General features: G+C 40.5%; 1 protein-coding gene across 5 annotated transcripts in view; it reads left to right on the forward strand.

Annotated features, from left to right (window-relative positions):
• The window catches only part of CUL4B (cullin 4B), a 34,949-nt gene that overhangs the window by 11,391 nt on the left and 3,075 nt on the right, over positions 1-20,483 (forward strand). For all 5 annotated transcript variants that reach the window (XM_039487157.1, XM_039487159.1, XM_039487160.1 and 2 more), the window contains exons 4-20: positions 1,625-1,728; positions 2,807-2,876; positions 3,437-3,510; positions 5,359-5,521; positions 5,620-5,709; positions 6,037-6,119; positions 7,974-8,041; positions 9,264-9,382; positions 11,084-11,276; positions 13,297-13,401; positions 13,718-13,828; positions 16,017-16,102; positions 18,061-18,168; positions 18,461-18,574; positions 19,151-19,256; positions 19,330-19,502; positions 20,182-20,334. In XM_039487157.1, the coding sequence (XP_039343091.1) occupies positions 1,625-1,728; positions 2,807-2,876; positions 3,437-3,510; positions 5,359-5,521; positions 5,620-5,709; positions 6,037-6,119; positions 7,974-8,041; positions 9,264-9,382; positions 11,084-11,276; positions 13,297-13,401; positions 13,718-13,828; positions 16,017-16,102; positions 18,061-18,168; positions 18,461-18,574; positions 19,151-19,256; positions 19,330-19,502; positions 20,182-20,334 (1,920 nt within the window). The remainder of the gene's footprint in view (positions 1-1,624; positions 1,729-2,806; positions 2,877-3,436; positions 3,511-5,358; positions 5,522-5,619; positions 5,710-6,036; positions 6,120-7,973; positions 8,042-9,263; positions 9,383-11,083; positions 11,277-13,296; positions 13,402-13,717; positions 13,829-16,016; positions 16,103-18,060; positions 18,169-18,460; positions 18,575-19,150; positions 19,257-19,329; positions 19,503-20,181; positions 20,335-20,483) is intronic.

The raw sequence follows: 20,483 nt of genomic DNA on the forward strand, positions 1-20,483 counted from the left end.
CATATAATTTTTTTTTTTTTTAAACCAACTCAAGACTGAGAATTCTCAAGAACTCTCAAATATCAGGAAATTCAGTTCTGGCTTTCTCGGCAGCCAGAACTCAACCATTTTGTGCTTATGTAGCGTTTTGTATTATATGTGTTGTTGATACATCTTGCTTTCATGACTAAAACTGCATTGAAAAAATGATGAATTCTAACGCAGTAAATCTGCGTCCCATATATATTCAGAGTTAACTGTTTCTGACAAAAGAAGTTTGTACTCCTTTTTACTCTCTGTTCATCCTCTGGAGCTAATATAGTTATGGGTGAGTGAGCAGCATTCATTTCACAGAATTGCTAACTTTGGACTGTGGAGTCTTTACTGTTGTTGCAGAAGCTAGAAAGAACCCAACTTAACTGTCAGATCCCACGCTGAGTTAATAGTGAAGTGAGCAAATACAGTCTGAAAATCATGGAGACAATACATGTGGAACTAAAGACTAGCTCTTCTACAGATACCCACATATTCTTACACAAGAACCTTGTTAACCTAACAGTTAAAGTTGTTCATGTGCATTTCATTTAAACACAATCAATACAAATTAGGAAAATACCAGATGAGGGTCCATCCACATAACAAGCAACATCACTTCACATTGCCATTATGCCTACAGACTTTATCTTAACTGCCTTTTACTCTCCACTTAAACATCCATGATGCATGCATTCATTTTTTCTAAATCACACTCAGGTAGTTTAAGATATTTTATAGAGAAAGTATAGAACACAGAGCACTACCAAAAAAATCTGAGGTCATAATTAGACTTGTGTGACCTGGAGAGATGTTGCAGGATACCTCAAGGTTTAGAGGGAACTTGAAGTGGGGAGTGTGAAAGGGTGACACTGGAAGTCGTGCTCTCTTGCACTAAGGCCTCCCTGTCTCTCCCACTGGAACAGCAAATGGCTTGGTAAGTTTAGTAGCTCCTAAAATAAAACCTTAAGTGTCTGTGCTTCAGAGTAATAAAACCCATAAACTGCTGGAAAATTGAACTACCTTTGTTCCTTTAGGGACAAATCCTGCATTTCTCACTTGGGCACTTAATATATGTCTACACAGCAATTAAGCACCTGTAGCTGGTGTGGGTCAGCTGATTCAGGCTCACAAGGCTCCGGCTGCAGGGTTGTAAAATTGCTGCACAGAAATTCAGGCTCAGGCTGGAGCCCAAACCATGGGGCCTGCCGAGTGGGAAGGGTCCCAGACTCTAGCATGAGCCCAGACATCTACACAACAGTTTTTAGCCCGGCAGCCCAAACCCTGTGAGCCTGAGTCAGTTGACTCAGACCAGCTGTAGCTGTGCCACAGGTCCTTTTATTCCAATGTAGATGTATGCTAAGACTCCCATTGAAGCCTGTAGACCCGTGGGTTGTGAACTGTTTAGGGGCAGGCCCTTTTTGTGTCTTCTTACTGCTGTAAAGTGCTTCGTACATCTCCTGTGCTCTGTAAGCAGCAGTATGTAATGTAAAGTTCAAGAGCAGGTAGATCTTGCTCAAGGATCAAAAACAAACATGCTATTTTTTTTTATGGAAGCCATATGGAGAAATTCATATTTATCTTGCTATATCTGTTTCATTATTTATTTTAGGCTGTTGAAAATCTCTGCTCCTACAAGATTTCTGCAAACTTGTATAAACAACTGAGACAAATTTGTGAAGACCACATCAAAGCACAAATTCACCAGTTCAGAGAATATCCTTTAACTTAAAGTCTTTTCACCTGCCAATTTCAGGAGTCATGTTTCTTGTGCATCAGTTGATGGCATTGGGGAGGTAGCATTATCTTATATAGTTTGGCATTGTGGCTGTTCTTTCTGTTTCTGCCAAACTATAAGATAAATGTTTGTAAAGCCATTTGAGATCTTCACAGAGAACAATGAAGCAAAATGAATGCAGTCCCTGAACTGTTTTATTTATAACGCACTTCTATAGCACCTTCTAAGTATTAGCAATGGCATCAACTGTTGTAAAGCACAGGAAGATACCTGAAACTGCTTTATGTGCAGGTAAACAAAGAGAGAATTAATTTCAGCAGCTTTAGTTTTGAACTGTATTAAGAGTCTATAGAAATATCTAGTACTCAGTTATTGGTTTGGGATCTTTAAAGCTTTCCTGCTGAAATGGAAAATGGACTATTGCTAGTATTTTACTAAGAGGCAGACTTTCAATAACCCACTAATTTTACACCTGCATATTTTGTACCCACAATAAAATGTGGATTCAAATATTACATTTAGATATGTACCTATAGGATTTGGGGTCACATGTTTGGTATTAGACACCTTAATTCTGGCATTTGTGCTTGTAAATGATCTCGTGTGCAAACTTTGTAAACTTGAGTCCCTCTGAAAATATGGCCTGAAACTGTAATATTCTGTATGTTTACACTTTAGTAAATCATTGTGTCTGAATAAAACAACATATAATGGAAATTTTCCATATGCTAACAAAGTACTATTGTTAACGTAGATTAGGCTTCTGAGTCCAAAATTTTTTGTTTTTGATAATGGGACTTAAGCTCCTCGAGCGATTTTAGGTGCTTTTAATAATTTTACCCTGGTCTTGAACTACTGTTAATAACCATGACTCTTATAGAAACTAAAAATAGCATATGGAAAAAAAATGGTGATCCTTTCCAAAAGGTAGCTAGTGAATTTGTGATGCACGCTACTGAAAATATTGTGCAAAAGCAAACCAGTATTGTTGAGCTTTTTGTGTAGCTAATGTCAGCTATGGGACTTTTGTCATAATTTTCTTAACTGCCTTTTCATGGATTCGCTGGACAGTGTTCTTTTTCTAAAGAAAATAGACAAATGTTGGCAAGATCACTGCAGACAAATGGTAAGTTGTTTTTTTTTTCTTTTAAAAACAACCCTGTCTATTCCTGACAGTTTACTTCTCTCTCATGTATATAATTTTTTTTTTTTTTTTTTTTTTTACAAATACACTTTGTGCTTCTGAACTGTTATCTGATATCTAATGTAAAGGCTTCCTGTTATAGGAGGAAATGACATCTAACTTGTTAGAAATGAAGCTTTGAAAGCACTTCCCTGAGATGTACTTCTGAACATATAGCTTTGGTCTTGAATAAACATTTGAAACACACATTGTGTGTGTGTGTGTATATGCTAGCCCTTCCCCTCGTGTTTGTAACTCGGAGACTAATTCTAATTTTACCGTTGGTTCATATCTAAATGCTATTTTGAATTCTTTCTCACCCTAAATCAAATACTAAATGTCATGTTGATCATCTTACTTAAAACATCCCACAGCATACTAATAAATGCAGAATACTCCCAGAATTGTTGGTAATTTTGGCACATACACATATATAGGTATATGGCATTTCAATTTCAACTGATATAAAAATGCTGGTGACTTTTTCCCTCCTCCCCCAACAGATCATGATTAGGAGTATCTTTTTGTTCCTGGATCGAACTTATGTTCTTCAAAATTCAATGCTGCCATCTATTTGGTAAGGATGCAAAGAATAAAATAGATTTTTTTTAAAAAACTCTTTCATACTGTCTTACTATTTGAAATATAGGAATTGCAGCTAGCTTATAATTTTCTGTCCTTCTTGAAGAGAGAGAGATTTTGAATTTCATTTCCATGAAATGTGAGTTTTGCAGTGACTAATACCAAATTTTAACTGAACTGATACCATCTAACTCCAGTTTGCATAATATAAGAAAGCCTTTTCGGTAACTGAAAAGCCAGGATTTAGGGTCAAAGGGTCATTGGCTACACGTCTAGTTATCAAAGGTAGTGAGAATATTTGTTCATCTGTAACATTCTAAAGATACAATGCTTTAAATATATTGGATAACGAATATGTACAACTCCTAATTTTATAAAGGGGTAAACTCAGGGGCGGCTCTCGGAATTGCGCCGCCCCAAGCAGGGCGGCACGCCGCGGGGGACACTCTGGCGGTCGCCGGTCCCGCGGCTCCGGTGGACCTCCTGCAGACGTGCCTGCGAAGGTCCACCGGAGCCACGTGCCACCCTCCCGCGGCATGCCGCCCCAAGCACACGCTTGGCGCGCTGGGGTCTGGAGCCGGCCCTGGGTAAACTAAGGTTAAGTCTACAGTACCAGCTAGAGCTGTGATTTCCAGGTCATCTACACATACTCACATTAGCTCGATGAGAACTAGTGCGAGTATAAATAGCAGTGTAGCTGCAGTAGCAGAGGCCGCAACAGCATGACTTACCCATGCTGAGTCCATACCTACAGGCAGGTTGTATTCAATATGGTTAAGCCAGTGGTCCCCAACCTTTTTTGTCTGGCGGGTGCCAGACGACGAGCCACAGTGGACTGTGGTGGCGGACTAGCATCCGCCGAAATGCTGCCAACAAGTGGCAACATCAATAGGCGTCTCCGCCGACAAGCAGCAGCATCCAGAGGCGTCGGATGACGCTGCTTGTCGATGGCGTTTCGGCAGATGCTCATCCGCCATCCAGTACGCAGGTGCGCTTAGACACCCCGGCGGGCACCATGGCACCCACGGGCACCGCGTTGGGGACCCCTGGGCTAAGCCATGCCACTGCCTTTGCTACCATGGCCACATTGCTATTTATACTCAGAATAGCTCTCATTAAGCTAGTGCAAGTAAGTGTATATGAGCTGGGAAATCACACCCCTCGCTCATAGTGAAGACATGATCAATGAGATGTTACAGTCAGGATTTTCAAAGTGAATTGCAATGATTGGATGCCTCAGTTTTGGGGCGTCCAACTTGATATACCTTAAGGGTCTAACTTTTCAGCAAGTACTGAGTACCCAATCTCAAATCAGACCCATTTAAGGCATCACGTTGGACACCCAAACTGAGATCCCTGCCACCACATCACCATTCATCATTTAAAATCTTTGGCTAAGGACACCCAGTGATAGAGCTGAGATTAGAACCCTGGCTTCCATTCCATGCTTAGTTCTTATGACAAAACTGCTTTATCTTTGAATATATGCTAGTCTTAATATTAAACTGAGGAAACACTTTTTAAGGCATATCAGTTTTTAATCTTTCTAAATCCAGCTAATCCAGGCTAAGAATGGTTAATGTCCTAAAACAAGGTGATTATCAAAAATAAATCTCACTTGTGTATGTGCAGATATGAGAATGTGTACAAGAGTTTTACTTTAGATAGTTGCATATTATGGTATGTGTGCATTTACATACCTCTGAAATGGCTTAGGAAACTCTGAGAAAGTAAATATTTGAGTATCAGAATTGAGAACATGCTGTTTTTATTGTAATGGCTAAAAAAATCAGGAATGGTTCTGATGCAAATTATTTAAGAAAATTATTTTTTATCTTTTTAGGGATATGGGTTTAGAGTTATTTAGGACTCATATAATTAGCGATCAGAAAGTTCAGAACAAGACCATTGATGGCATTCTTCTCCTGATTGAGAGGGAAAGAAATGGTGAGGCTATTGATAGGAGTTTGCTCCGAAGCCTTCTAAGTATGCTTTCTGATTTGCAGGTGAGTACATTTTCTTCAGTTTGCAGAAAACTGAAAAAAGCATCACACTTGTATTCAAGGATACATTGCTTTAAACTGAATTCTTTTTTATTCCCTAGATTTATCAAGATTCTTTTGAACATAGATTCTTGGAAGAGACTAATCGTCTGTATGCAGCAGAGGGGCAGAGGCTTATGCAAGAACGAGAGGTATTTTATGTTTTAATCTTTTTCCTCTTGTTTGCAGCCACTGATGAAACATCTTAGCTAAGAGAGAGCAAAATAATATGTTCCTGTAGTGCATTCTCCTCGTGCATCAGGGTAGCAGGAAATATTCTCAGCAATAGTGTGACCCACACATTTACCTTTTTAAAGACACTACTGGGGGCAAATGTACTCAAGCACCATCACTCTAGGCCCTGGTGTTCTTGGTCCCAAAATTGGTCTGTAGCTGCTGCTGCCAGACTTTGGTCCCATCATATCTTTAACATTTCTTCGTTATGTAAAGAGTAAAATAACTTTCTTTCATCTTTTCAGGTTCCAGAGTATCTTCATCATGTCAACAAGCGATTAGAAGAAGAGGCAGACAGAATTATCACATACTTGGATCAAAGTACACAGTAAGTGTGTGATCTGCCTTGGCTTGGTATCTTTAGCCATTTGGTTCTAATCCTATTGAAGGCTTTTGCCACACAAAATAACTATAGTTATTGATGAACTTATTATTTGTATACAAATGTAATGTGAGCTGCCAAATGCTTCCTCCTTTTCCCTAAAACTACTTGGAGCCAATCGATCATTGTCTTATTTTGTACAGCTAACTGGAGTGGTTCAGATTAGAGGCTGATTTGACTTTGGGGCAATTAATTTGATTTGCGGGTCATTTTAGGGGAGAGAGCCTGTGTTCCTACTAGCAGTGGCAACTACCTGTATGAGCAAATACTCAGTTACCTTCCTAACGAAAGTAGAGAGAGGCCAGCAATAGTTATTGGGTATTCTCAGAGGGAAAACTCTAAGCTACTTAAAGGATGTAAATACCATTCAAGGAAGAAAACCCCTTGAATGTCAGTTTCTTAGATAACACAGTCATCACCCTGGAAACTTAAAATGAAGATTACCTTTCGGGGTGGACTCAGGTGCAGGAGGTGGCTGGTGGGGATGCTGGAATTCCCCTACCGAGACATGCTCTGAGGCCACTGCTGTGGTTACTGGGAGGAAGAGGAGACCTGCAACAGGATGTATGGCCCTCTTTGAATACGTGGGCAGCCGGGCTTACATTGGAGTTAGGAGGGGGCAGGCCACTGAACGATATAGCGGCCTCTTACTATAGTGCAGGGGTTCTCCCAACAAATATTTTGGTCGCTTCAGAGTGTGGCCAGAGCTCTTTCTGCTGGTCACTCTGACAAACCAGTCTCTCTGTCCCTGCCCACCATAGTCCTTCAGCAAGAGCCCACCCCAGGGAAGGTGTATCAGGAACTCACTGGCTATCTGTGGAGTCCCAGGATCCCCATGCCCCAGCCAAGCTGGAGCAGAGGAGTGCCCCAGTGACTGAACACCATAGCCGCCTCCGGCGCTGTGCACACCATCCCCATGTGTCTCCAGAAGGGCTGCTTGGAGCCCCTGAGGAGGCTGCGTGGTGCAGGATGCCGATCCCTGCTGGCGGCGCCAAAACAAACACCCAGGCAGCGCATCTCGCTGCCCTTGGTAACAATTATTCAGAAGCAACAGCTGGATGCTGCAGAGAGAGGCTGCTGCTCCCTCTCCTACCCCCCCACCCCACCCCAAATCTCCACCCATGCTTTGGAGGCTTTTGTGGCCGCAAAAAAAATCTGCTGGTGGCTGCATTTGAGAAATGCTGCTCTAGTAAATGAGGAGGCAGCACCAGAAATGAACACTCTGAGGGAGGGGATTTGGGACTGCTGTGTATGTGATGTTGCTCCAGTCCTGCTGTCCCCACTCCCTACCCCCTCAGCCACTAGAGTAAGAGCCTGCTAGATCCTTCAGTGGATCCCTTCTTCCTGAGTCTATTATTAGCAAAATCCCTGTTCTAATTTAGGAGCTGTTGGTTCAAATATCTGTCATCTTTGCCTCTTCCTGGTCACTGTCTCCTTGCTTTATGGTCTCTTGCAAGGCCTGAATGCCCTCTTGCGTGAGGTTGGAGGAAGCATATTCCCTGAGGAGCTGCTTCTCTAACTTTCTGCCCTGATGAGATCCATCTTGTGCATCACCTCGAGGCACTCAGATACCATAGTGATGAGTTTACTATAAATCCCTAGTCAGCAACCAGCATGTAGAGTCACCTACTGGGGGAAACAGGTTAAATATATTTATTAAACAAACTGCCCTGAGTTATTGATCAGGAGCCTACCAAATGCCAAGTGTAGATTTAAGTCAGGCTAGTCTGTTCTTCAAATGGGATTTAAAACTGTTAGTGATAGAAAAAGGAAAAGTAATTCTAAACATTTCTTCTATAGGAAGCCACTAATTGCTACTGTAGAAAAGCAACTGCTAGGTGAACATTTAACAGCCATTCTTCAGAAAGGTAATCTTTCTTCTTTATAGAAATGTTTCTAATTACTGCTTCGGGGCTTTCATTCCTGTGCTGAAAAGAAAGTGACACATTCGGGTGCTGGGGGAGGACACAAGCCACATCATTCTTTAACACTCCTTGCTACTCAGTTCATGAAATAGCACTGAACATTTTGCAGGAGAGCAAGTCCCATTCTCCTTGTCAGAGGTAAGGAGCCACAATGGTGTCTTCAAATACATTGCAGAGCAGAAGGAAAACTAGAATTAAAATACAGAGGTTGGGTTGAGGATTCAAGAAACATTTTGAAGATCACGAGTGGGGGTAGCCTTTGCGTTAGGGCCTGACGTAGCAAGGGAGACCGTTCAGGATTAGCAAGCAAACATGCTATTGTACTCTAAAGAAGGCAAAAGCAGTTGATACGTGGCTTTAGCCCTGTAATAATCTCTCCTCCTGGTCATGAGACCATGTGTGCTCCAAGGGAGGGGAATAATGGATACATGAGTGCAGCTTGCACAAATTGTTCATCTAATATGCTTTAATATTTTTCCTTTGACTTGAAAATTACTAGACACCTGTTAGCCAAATGGTGTGTGGGTATTGGTGGGGGAGGGTGTTCTGTTAAGAAGCCCTGCCCCCACCTGTTACCCTCACTTCTAGTAGCTGGGAAGAGGGATTTGGGGATTCTTACTTGTGTGATGTCCCTGGACTCTGCTGTGGTTTTTTCAGACATCTGCTACCAAGTGGTTAATAAGAAAGATGAAGATGCTGCTTGGCTACGTGAAGAGACTTGCATTTTTTTATAGGGTTATAAAGCTTAATTTTCTGCAAAAATTGAGGTTTAGGACTTCTGAGCTTCCAAGCAAAGCTTCCCAGGGGCTAATGGAGCATAAACTTTTTTTTATTACTGAATTTAAAGGAGCAATGAAGTATGAGTGAGCAAAGCTTATGTGATGAGACAGTTATGTATAGTACGACAGTCCAAGATATGTGGCCCAATTAAACAAGGCTTTCAGGTACAGAGTTAATTCAGATTGCCATTCTGTGTTTTGTTGTCTAGCCAGTTTGACTGTCAAAAAAAATCGACAAACTCTTCCATTGGAGAAGAAATGGATATATTGAGTGATAATATGCCTGGGTTAACGTGAAATTTGAAGTTCTTTATATTCCAGTAGCATGCATGGATCATTTCCAATTATTATAACTTTTTTAGATGTTTAAACTTTCAAACTCACAGGTTTAAACCACCTTCTTGATGAAAACAGAATTCAAGACTTGTCTCTTCTATATCAGTTGTTCAGTCGGGTCCGAGGTGGAGTGCAAGTTCTTTTACAGCATTGGATTGAATACATAAAGGTACTGATGTATATCAAGGATCTTGTACTGACTTTTTTTATAATCACTGAGGATTGTCCACAAAACATGTCTTTTCATAAACAAGTATTGCAGCTTAGAAAGATGTAACATAGTTTTAACAGATGACTTGGAAACTTTTAAACAGCATGCTTATATGCAACTGAACAACCTGTGAAATTGCAATGGGAATGATGTATTGTTTTAGAATAATTTAATATTGTCTTGAAGTATCTATCATTCCAAAATCTGGATTTTTGTTTTTGGTTTACACAGAAAAACATGTATTGGTCGAGGAAAGACACATTCCTGGTATCTTCCTGTCACTTTAGAATAACTTTGGCTGTCATTTATACCTTTATTTCCAGGTCAAGTTTACCTTGTCTACACTTAGAGCTGTAGCACTTAATGATGACTCTACCTACGCCGACGGAAGAACTTCTCCCATTGGCATAGGAACTCCACCTCAGAGAAGTGATGACTATGTCTATGGGAGAAGCCCTTCCATCGACATGGCGCTATCTGCGCCGGGGGGCTAGGTTGGTAGAACTGTGTCACTCAGGTGTGGATTTTCCACACCCCTGAACAACATAGTTATACTGACATAGGCTTGGTTTACACCACCACCTTAAGTGATACTGCCAGATATCTTTTTTTTTATAGTTAACTCTTTGGGTTTCCACTCGTTTGTTCAGAAAAGTCCACTGAGAAATTTGGAATTTAAAATGTTAATTCATACCGATTATGTGTACCAAAGGAAAAACACTTCTCTATTTCTAACAGTGAAGCTTACATGATTGTATTTTGATTACTTTTGTCTGTGCACCAGCATCATGGATATTGCCAGGCTAGGATCTTGTCTGAAAGAGCAGTTTGCTGCCAACAGCATATGTGAGGGTTTGTTAGTTTGCTGTTGCCTTGTGTTGCACATGGAAAAAAATCCAAAAGCACTAAATTTCAGCAACAAATGTAAAGTTTTTGCTTATTAAGTGGAATACACTTTTATACATACAAATACTGCATTCCTGAGTGTGTGAGTAGAGTATCACCACAGTCTATTGCTCCAGCCAATACTTAAATTCTCTGCTTTAATTGAGTGGTGGATTTAGGGGGAAAAAGCAAAGGACACACATACTAGATTACAACACTAAAGACCTTTATTATCCTTCATTTATTCATAGGAAAACTCCCATTGACTTCAGTGTTCAATGGGCAGATGATTCTGTAACTTTAATAATATTGTCACACAGGCATCCTAACTTTGGTAGGAGAGTGCTTTGTATTACTGTTGTGGTGAAATTGACTTCACTGGGAGTCATGCCCATGTAAGTCTCTGCAGGAATGAGTCCTTACAGCATGTAATATTTTGGTCGCATATAGTTTGACTATCATCTTTAAGTGTTTGTACCATAAAGTTGGCTTACCATTGTGTTTGCATCTCTTCTGAAATGCAAGTTCTGCTATATACTGACTTCAGCAATTTGATTTTTTTTTAATTGCTGTCTATCTTGGTATGGTGATTCAAAATACAAAATACTATCTGTGTGTAGCAAGTACATTCTGCCATTTTAATTATTGTGTTAGGGAAGCAAACATTTTTTCATTGTAAAATCTGAACTTTTGCATCATCCAACTTTTGTTTGAAAATTTCATTTGGAGCTGATATTTAGAATTTTGATTGAAGGGTGAATTTTTGTTTTTCAGGCATTTGGTAGCACTATAGTAATTAACCCAGAAAAAGACAAAACTATGGTCCAAGAGCTGCTAGATTTTAAGGATAAAGTTGACCATATTATTGATGTCTGCTTTCTGAAGAATGAGAAATTTGTCAATGCTATGAAAGAAGCATTTGAAACCTTCATTAACAAGAGACCAAATAAACCAGCTGAACTGATAGGTATAATTTTCAGTCTCTTTCTACATAGAAGTTGTTTTTTGTTTTGTTGGTTGGTTTTTTGTTTGGGGTATTTTGATTATGCAATTTGAACAGATGATTAGGGGAATGATGGGATTTTATATATGAAAGGAGGCTTAAAAGAAAGCATAACTAAAGTGTATAATCTCCTTCCACAATGTATATTTCTGCAAATACACCTCTACCCCAATATAATGCGGTCCAATATAATGCAAATTCGGATATAACGTGGTAAAGCAGCTTTCTGGGGGACAGGGCTGCTTTACCTCGTTATATCCGAATTCATGTTACCGCAAGCGGTTCCTCTGCACCCCCCTGTTCCTTGCTGGGGCCCTCCCTGGGGCCCCCCTGCCCCAGCTCCGCTCTGCCTCCTCCCACAAGCGCTCCGCTTCTCCCTCCCAGGCTTGCCGCACCAATCAGGTGTTTTGCGCGGCAAGCCTGGGAGGGAGGAGAAGCAGAGCTGAGCGGCGTGCTCATGGGAGAAGGCGGCGCGGAGGTGAGCTGGGGTGAGGAGCGGTTCCTCTGCGGCCCCCCTGTCCCAGCTCACCTCTGCCTCCTCCCACTCAGGCTTGCCGCTCAGCTTTGCTTCTCCTCCCTCCCAGGCTTGCCGCGCAAAACAGCTGATTGGTGCGGCAAGGCAGCGGGGGGGGGGGGGAGCGGAGCTGCAGCACACTCGTAGGAGGAGATGGAGCGGAGGTGAGCTGGGGTGGGGGGGCGAGGAGGGCTGCAGCAAGTAACGGGGGGGGCACAGAGGAACCAGTCCCCGCTCCAGCTCATCTCCTCCCCTGAGCATGCCACTCTGCTCCCTCTCCTGCTCCTGATTGGCATGGCAAGCCTGGAGGGGAGAAGCTGGGGCGGGGAGCAGTAAAAACGGTTCCTCTCCCTACCCCGATGTAACGCACTCTCACCATAACACGGTGAGATTTTTTGGCTCACGAGGACCGCGTTATATCAGGGTAGAGGTGTAACTTAATAGGATTCCAGAAGCATTAGATATTATGAAGAATGACCATTCACCATTTCACTGGCTAGTTTTTGTTGGGTTTTTTTTTTGTTGAGTTGAGGTATATCAGCCATGCTTCAGGACCCAAGTCAATCACTAACAGAGATTAGGCAAAACTTTCCTGACAATGGCATTAGTTTGGTCTTCAGGAGTCTATGCAGTCCCTGTGATACCTCATATGTGCACAGAGTGACGTAGGGGTCTGCAGCCCGTGCAACTAAGTAGTAGTGGATCCACCAACCATATGACCTTCCTGCCCACTATCTCTCTATTGTCTCAGTGAATGGAGCCCCTGTGGACCAGTGTTCTGTGGCAAACAGAAATACAGACCTGCTCACTTTCCTGTGCAATGGAACCATACCTGTTATGCTATCTGTTGGGCTTGATGGGGCTACCCTGATAGTGGAAATTTGCTTCAGGGTGCCCTCTTTTTCAGTGGTCTCTGTTTCAATAATTTTAGCAGATATTCTCCCACCATTTGAAACTGAAACTGGCAATTGAAATCAGCTAGCATGCACAATTTTTCTTCCCCAAGTTTAAATTTCTAGAACGATTTTAACAACAGATTTTACTCTGGTACCTAATGCCTTCTTTTGCTTCTACTTTAGCTATAGACCTTTATGTGGATTATGGTTTATTATGCTTAAAAAACCTTAATTTTAAAGTAACAGATGCAGGCCTGTGGAATAGTCATGAGTTTGTGATTTTTCGTCCTCTTATATTTAAGCTGGTACTCTCACTCATATGAGAAGAGGCCCTTGAACTATTGCAGTGTAATGATGTTTTAAAGGCATAAATGAAAGTAGTGTCAAAATGGCAGTGCTAAATTTGTTCATGGTAATGTCTAATTGTTCTGGCTTTCCAAAAGGACCATAGTTTTTGGTTTATTTTTTTAAACGTCTCCAGAATGAGCTAAATGTCAAAATTTAAATGTAGGTTCATTCTGATGCCCGGCAGAGTCAGGTTTTTTCAATTCCTTTTACCTGTTTTACTTTCTAGCTAAGTATGTGGATTCAAAGCTTCGTGCAGGCAACAAAGAAGCTACTGATGAAGAACTTGAAAAGATGCTGGATAAAATTATGATTATATTTAGGTTCATTTATGGTAAGGGTTACAATTTTGTTTGTGTACAGTTGTTTTATCTGTAACAATGTTTCTTTGCAAGTTGATTTTAATCTATCTGCCTCTTAAAAAAAAAAGCGTGCAGTATCTCTGTGGATTTAGTTTGTCTTCCAATCATTTAGCTGTAGAGAGTGCCCTAAATGCTCATGTGGTACCTGATTCAGAGCTAATTGAAGTTAACTGAAAAGCTCCCATGGACTTTAGATGGGGCCTATTGAATAACCTTTCATTTAAATGTTGCAGTTTTCACAAACCAGTTTTATCTGATCATTAACAAATCATGTCCTTTACATTACAGGAAAAGATGTCTTTGAGGCCTTCTATAAGAAAGATCTAGCAAAGCGGCTATTAGTTGGGAAAAGTGCATCAGTAGATGCAGAAAAATCTATGCTTTCCAAACTCAAACATGGTGAGTATCTTGCCCTCCCTCCCTGCTTTTCTCTGTTAGAAATAATAGTCTAAATTAATATCTGGTTTTCCTCCTATAACAGATTTATTTATTTATTTATTGGTCATCCTTTTTTGAAAGAAGTGAAAGGGAAAATGCAGTGGGTGTGTAAATCTTGTTCTAGAATGTTATGTTTATCTTAACAATTTTATTCTGTTATAAGAAAACAATTTCATATAAGCAAATACGTTAGTACCAGGCAGAAGTCAGGAATTTAAAGTTCAAACTGACCATCTAGTTTGTACCATCCTAGTGTTCGGCACAAAATACTTATGCTATGAGAATACAATGTGCTTTTTCCTCTTGGGTCATGGTTTTTATCCAGTGTTAAGGACTCTCAGCCCTGTGTAACTGCCAGTCAGCTCTTACCAATGGACCTTCACTGTTTCATAATACAAAATCTTGTGCCTGGTCAGACAGGATTTCTAAAGTTGAATCCAGGTTCAAATTTCAAGGATCTAAAGATCACCATGCAGAAGATCAACGTTAAAATCAATGTGCAGGTACTAGGTCAATGGGCTGGCCCTAGGACAGTTTTTAAATTAAGAATAATATATTTCCTGAATTTCTATTTGTGTGCTAGATTTGAATGGCTCTCTGACCTATGGTATAACCATTTTAAATGTAAAAAGAACGAGGCGTACTTGTGGCACCTTAGAGACTATCAAATTTATTTGAGCATAAGCTTTCGTGGGTTAAAACCCACTTAATCGGATGCATGGAGTGGAAAATACAGTAGGAAGACACACACACACACACACACACACCATGAAAAAATGGTTGTCGCCGTACCAACTGTAATGAGAGTAATTAATTTAGGTGAGCTATTATCAGCAGGGGAAGAAAAACTTTTGTAGTGATCATCAGGATGGCCCATTTCCAACAATTGACAAGAAGGTGTGAGTAACAGTGCGGGGGGGAAATTAGCATGGGGAAATAGTTTTTTACTTTGTGTAATGACCCATCCACTCCCAGTCTTTATTCAGGCCTAATTTAATGGTGTCTAGTTTGAAGAAATAGATTGACAGAGCCAGACGAGTACCCAGAAGTCACCCACTACAGGACAGGCCCAACAAAGAAATTAACAGAACACCACTAGCAGTCACCTTCAGCCCCCAATTAAAACCTCTCCAGCTCATCGTCAAGGATCTACAACCTATCCTGAAGGACGATCCCTCACTCTCTCAGATCTTGGGAGACAGGCCAGTCCTCACTTACAGACAGCCCCCCAACCTGAAGCAAATACTCACCAGCAACCACACAACAAAAACACTAACCCAGGAACCCATCCTTGCAACAAAGCCTGTTGCCAACTCTGCCCACATATCTATTCAGGGGACACCATCATAGGACCTAATCACATCAGCCACAGTATCAGAGGCTCGTTCACCTGCACATCTACCAATGTGATATATGCCATCTTGTGCCAGCAATGCCCCTCTGCCATGTACATTAGCCAAACCAGACAGTCTCTATGTAAGAATAAATGGACACAAATCAGAGGTCAAGAATTATAACATTAAAAAACCAGTCAGAGAACACTTCAACCATCCTGGTCACTCGATTACAGACCGCAAAGTCGCAATACTCCAACAAAAAAACTGCAGTTGCTCGGAGTCTGCTTTTGAAGAATAGGAATTAATTTGCAAACTAGACACCATTAAATTAGGCTTGAATAAAGACTGGGAGTGGATGGGCCATTATACAAAATGAAAACTGTTTCCCCATGCTAATTTCCCCTCTTTCCCCCCTTCCTCTCCCCCCAACCCCCCGCATTACTCACGCCTTCTTGTCAACTGTTGGAAATGGGCCATCCTGATTATCACTACAAATAGCTCACTTAATAGCACACCTTAATTAATTACTCTCATTACAGATGGTATGGCAACACCCATTTTTTCATATTCTCTGTGTATATATATCTTCCCACTGTATTTTCCACTGCATGCATCCGATGAAGTGGGTTTTAGCCCACAAAAGCTTATGCTCAAATACATTTGTTAGTCTCTAAGGTGCCACAAGTACTCCTCATTCTTTTTGCTGATACAGACTAACATGGCTACCACTCTGAAACCTTTCACCATTTTAAATGTGTTGCTTCTTAGTTTTTGACTGTGGTTTTTTTTAATTATAAAAACTTCTCTTCTAGAATGTGGAGCTGCTTTCACCAGCAAGCTTGAAGGAATGTTTAAAGACATGGAACTTTCAAAAGATATCATGATACAGTTTAAACAGGTATCGCTGTAAAGCCTGCCATGGCTTGTTTTCTAGTGTTCTATTACTTTCCTTGTGGGTATGTATGATGCATCCCAGGGGTACTCAGGGTTGGGAGGCACCTCACTACTACCTCCTCTTAGCTTGAAGGAATTTTGGGTGTGCCTGCTGTGGATCTACTCCTTGAAACCACCAGCCTCTGGCACCACAGCACAGCACAGCCTCGCTCACTCTGTAGAGTAGCAGTACACGAATCCTGGAGTCTTCAGAACATTCCCTGCAATGTCCAACCTCTTATCCATTGAACACTCTCAGAATTACCAGGCCTTGCTGTTCCCAGAGGATTAGTACACACCAACTTGTAAGATTCAACTCTGGATCACCAATTTACTTATCACCACAGCACTTCGATTTATAGTGAAAACAATAAGTTTGTTATCAAAGAACAGAGATTCAAGTGCTAGTGAATAAGAATATTGGAAATGGTTACATATAAAAAAATCATAACATACTTTCTGCTGACTAAATTTAACTAACAATTTACACCCCTGTGTAAACAAAAAAAGCTTATTTCAGCCAAACTTCTCTTCAGCATATTCAACAAAGCCTGGTTGAGACCTATTCTTCATAAAGCAAGCTCTGTCCCTTTACTTCATCAGTGAAGGATTGTGAGGGTGTCATCTTTGCCTCCCAAATACAATAGGGCAAATCCTTGGAGTGTACCTCAATATAAGGTTCTCCCCAGCTCTCCTACCCTCACCCTATTCTGGTGTTTTTTCTCTTCCTGTTAGTCAGTGTCTCTGAAGTTCCCACAATCTTTCCTTAACGTTCGGTTCTGACAGGTGATAGGAGATCCAATGTGAACTATACAGTACTTAATTTACAGGTAAAGAGCCAGCTAGATATACATTCTTGCCAGAATACACGTTTGCTGGTGACCGGGCCCTAGACACAGACCTTCAAGAACATAATTTTCCGTGTAGATACATAACTCCTTACACAATATCCATACATGCATTTTGCAATGATGTTGATAACCAGCGTGACACTGGCTTTTATTTGAGATCTCTCATGACACTCTGGTGAACTAGAATGTACATGCCAAACCCAAGAAATTCCTGTAACCCCTCTGCGCCTCCTTGCCAGAGAGCATTGAGGTTCTTGGGTCACAGTGTGTTATGGCCAAAATGTTTGTTTTAAAGCTCCAGTTGTAAATATTTTCTTACCATTTGAAGTAACTTTCTCTCCTTCAGAAGACGCAGAGAATAACTTGCTCTTACAGGGTGCAGTTTTTGTAACTTGTTTCTTTTTTGTACAAAGATCCTTGGGAGGGGATGATTTTTTCAAAGACAAAATGCAATTAGAAACACAACTCCTATTGCAAAGTCAATGGGAATTGAATACTCAAATCCTATTTGTGCCTTTTGAGAATCTTCCACCTTAGTTTACTAATTGATTTCACTTATAACGAAGTAAAAATCAGCAGAACAAGTACTTACTAGGATTTAACAGGAAATATATTGAAATAAATATGCAAACTTGTTGAATATCTAGCTTAACAGCATTACAAGCTGATGAGACTAGATCACTGATCTAGTGGATGTAGTAGAGCACATGGTGTCAACACAACTCGGTTGTGTTCCTGGCTCTGCTACTGATTTGGGTTGACTTTGGTCAAGTCATTTAACCTCTTGGCTTCAGTTTCTCTCTTTTAAATAGTCTTGTACTCCACAATGGCAGTGTATGGGTTTCTTTACAAACAGCAAAAAGGGTTTTGAGAGCCTCTGAAAAGTGCTATCATACTTGTTCTAATACTCATGTAGTTAACTTGCATTCTGTGCAGAGACTATATCATGAGGTCACTTGCATTCTGTGCCGACATGGCACTGATTATGCCTGTTTAACTTCCTGTGTAGTTCTGCCTGTAAGAATAAGGGAACAGCACCACTTTTTCAATATGCTTTTGTTTCTCCTTACAGTATATGCAAAATCAAAATGTACCTGGTAACATTGAACTAACAGTGAACATCCTGACTATGGGTTATTGGCCAACCTATGTGCCTATGGAAGTCCACTTACCACCAGAGGTAAGGATAACTGTATTGGACTTTGCATACAGAAGTAGAACACGTCTTAGGCTTGCCATTAGTTAATGTTTAACTGCCTTTTGAATTAAGGATTATAACTATTTTTAAAAATAGATCAACCTTTAGGACATAAATACATGATTAACATCCCTCTTAAAAAACAAAACCTTAACATTGTTTTTCCTATCTAAGCTTGCTCCTCCCTTAAACTGTTTGTTTTAATTTCATTTATTTGTTTAAATAAATGCAAATGGAAATGAAGTGGAGTTTTTCTTTCTTTCCTGTTCTCTAGATGGTAAAACTGCAGGAGATCTTCAAGACCTTCTACCTGGGAAAACACAGTGGTAGGAAACTTCAGTGGCAGTCAACACTAGGTCACTGTGTACTAAAAGCAGAATTTAAAGAGGCAAGTATGAGTCTCTGGGTTATTTTCTGCTGGTGTATTCCTGCAGTCTGGCTTTTGTCAGTTTTGAGATACTTTGTGATATGACCATGGATACCTCTAGGAAAGAATCTTGCAATATGATTAATATTTAGCATTGGCAATAACCTTCTTGAATTTATTTTAATATAATGACCGTCCAGATTGGTGCCATTGCAGGAGCTACCCAAAGTATTTTGTGTTTAATGCATCAGAGACTCTGGTATTGGATGGTATAATTCTGTCTTGTGTCACACAAGATAAACGACACACATGTTACTTAATTTATTGGTCTGAAAGTAGAGATAAGTACTGCACACCATGTTTGTGATGGTGGGGAACAAATCGTAACTGAACATCTCATGTCTAAGACTGGTGCTGTATCTCACAGTTAGCACATGGTGGTTAGTAATATGCCTTTTCAGATTCCTGACCTGAATAAAATGGATAGCTTCCCTGCAAGCCAAGTTTTCATTTGAATTAATGTACAATACCTGAATGATTTTTGACTCTCTCTTTCCAAGAAGACTTAGTAACATCTGATCACTTCATCCTTGACAGGGCAAAAAAGAGCTTCAAGTCTCTTTGTTCCAGACACTGGTGCTGCTTATGTTTAATGAAGGCGAGGAGTTCAGTTTAGAGGAGATAAAGCAAGCAACTGGGATAGGTCAGTATTAACTGCGGTTGATGGTCTCTGAATGCTGTTGTCTAAAATACTAAAGAGCTTGTTTCTGCTTTAGAGGATGGAGAGTTAAGGAGAACACTCCAGTCACTAGCCTGTGGCAAAGCCAGAGTACTGACGAAAAGTCCCAAAGGCAAAGACGTGGAAGACGGTGATAAATTTACATGCAATGATGATTTCAGACACAAGCTCTTCAGGATAAAGATAAACCAAATCCAGATGAAAGAAACGGTATGGGTTTGGTTTTTTTTCCCCTATTGCTGCCCTCTCGCCGGATTCTTAGTTCAATTATCTTTTGCATGTCTTAAAAATACAGTAAACTTTCTTTTGTCCAGTCTTGAATTTGTATATTTGGTCACCTACATGAAGTATGCAGGTGTACTTTGTGTGGCAAGTGAACCATAGGGCTTAAATCTGGATTAGCAAACTAATCCAGATTCCCTTGCAGCTATCCTATTAATCAGATTTGATAGTCTACCCAGAGTTCGAGGAATCTGAAAGATTTAAGTAGTACCTGTTGTTGTGTATGCCATTGACCTTTGTATTCTGAAGCTTTACTAAATGAAAACTTTACAAACTGCTATGGATTAATCTGGCTAGATTACATGGGAATAAGAGAATTTAGAGCCTTTAATTGGCATTCTGTTCTCTATATTATGGCTAGGCATTAACTTATCATTGGGTTCCTGCTGATAGCTGAAACTATTTTAATCCCCCGTGTGAATATGTTTCTCTTTGTAGACAATAGCCTTTCAGAAAGGACTTTGGAAGGAAGTCAGACACATACATGACACCAAAAATGCTGGGGTTAATGTGTAAGCTCTCTGCAGGTCAGACAACCAGAAAAGGATCACTTTGACTGTTTTAGTGTTCTTCTACAATTTTTTTTTTTTTTAAACTGCTCATCCAGGTAGAGGAACAGGCAAGCACTACAGAGAGAGTATTTCAGGACCGGCAGTACCAAATTGATGCTGCAATTGTGCGGATCATGAAGATGCGCAAGACTCTGAGCCACAATTTGCTTGTGTCAGAGGTGTACAACCAGCTTAAATTCCCAGTAAAGGTAGAGTTCTGATTCTTTCTTTTGCTTCAGAAGATATTGTTCCTTGCTGTACTTTCTCCTCATCGGTGTTGTAGAGATCACTCGAATAAATAATACAGCCAGTGAAACACTCTTATTTGGTAGGGAAAGTGTTCCTTTCTAGGAATTTT

The sequence above is a fragment of the Mauremys reevesii genome, linkage group 9 (genome assembly GCF_016161935.1).
Source record: "Mauremys reevesii isolate NIE-2019 linkage group 9, ASM1616193v1, whole genome shotgun sequence".
NCBI lineage: Eukaryota > Metazoa > Chordata > Testudines > Geoemydidae > Mauremys > Mauremys reevesii.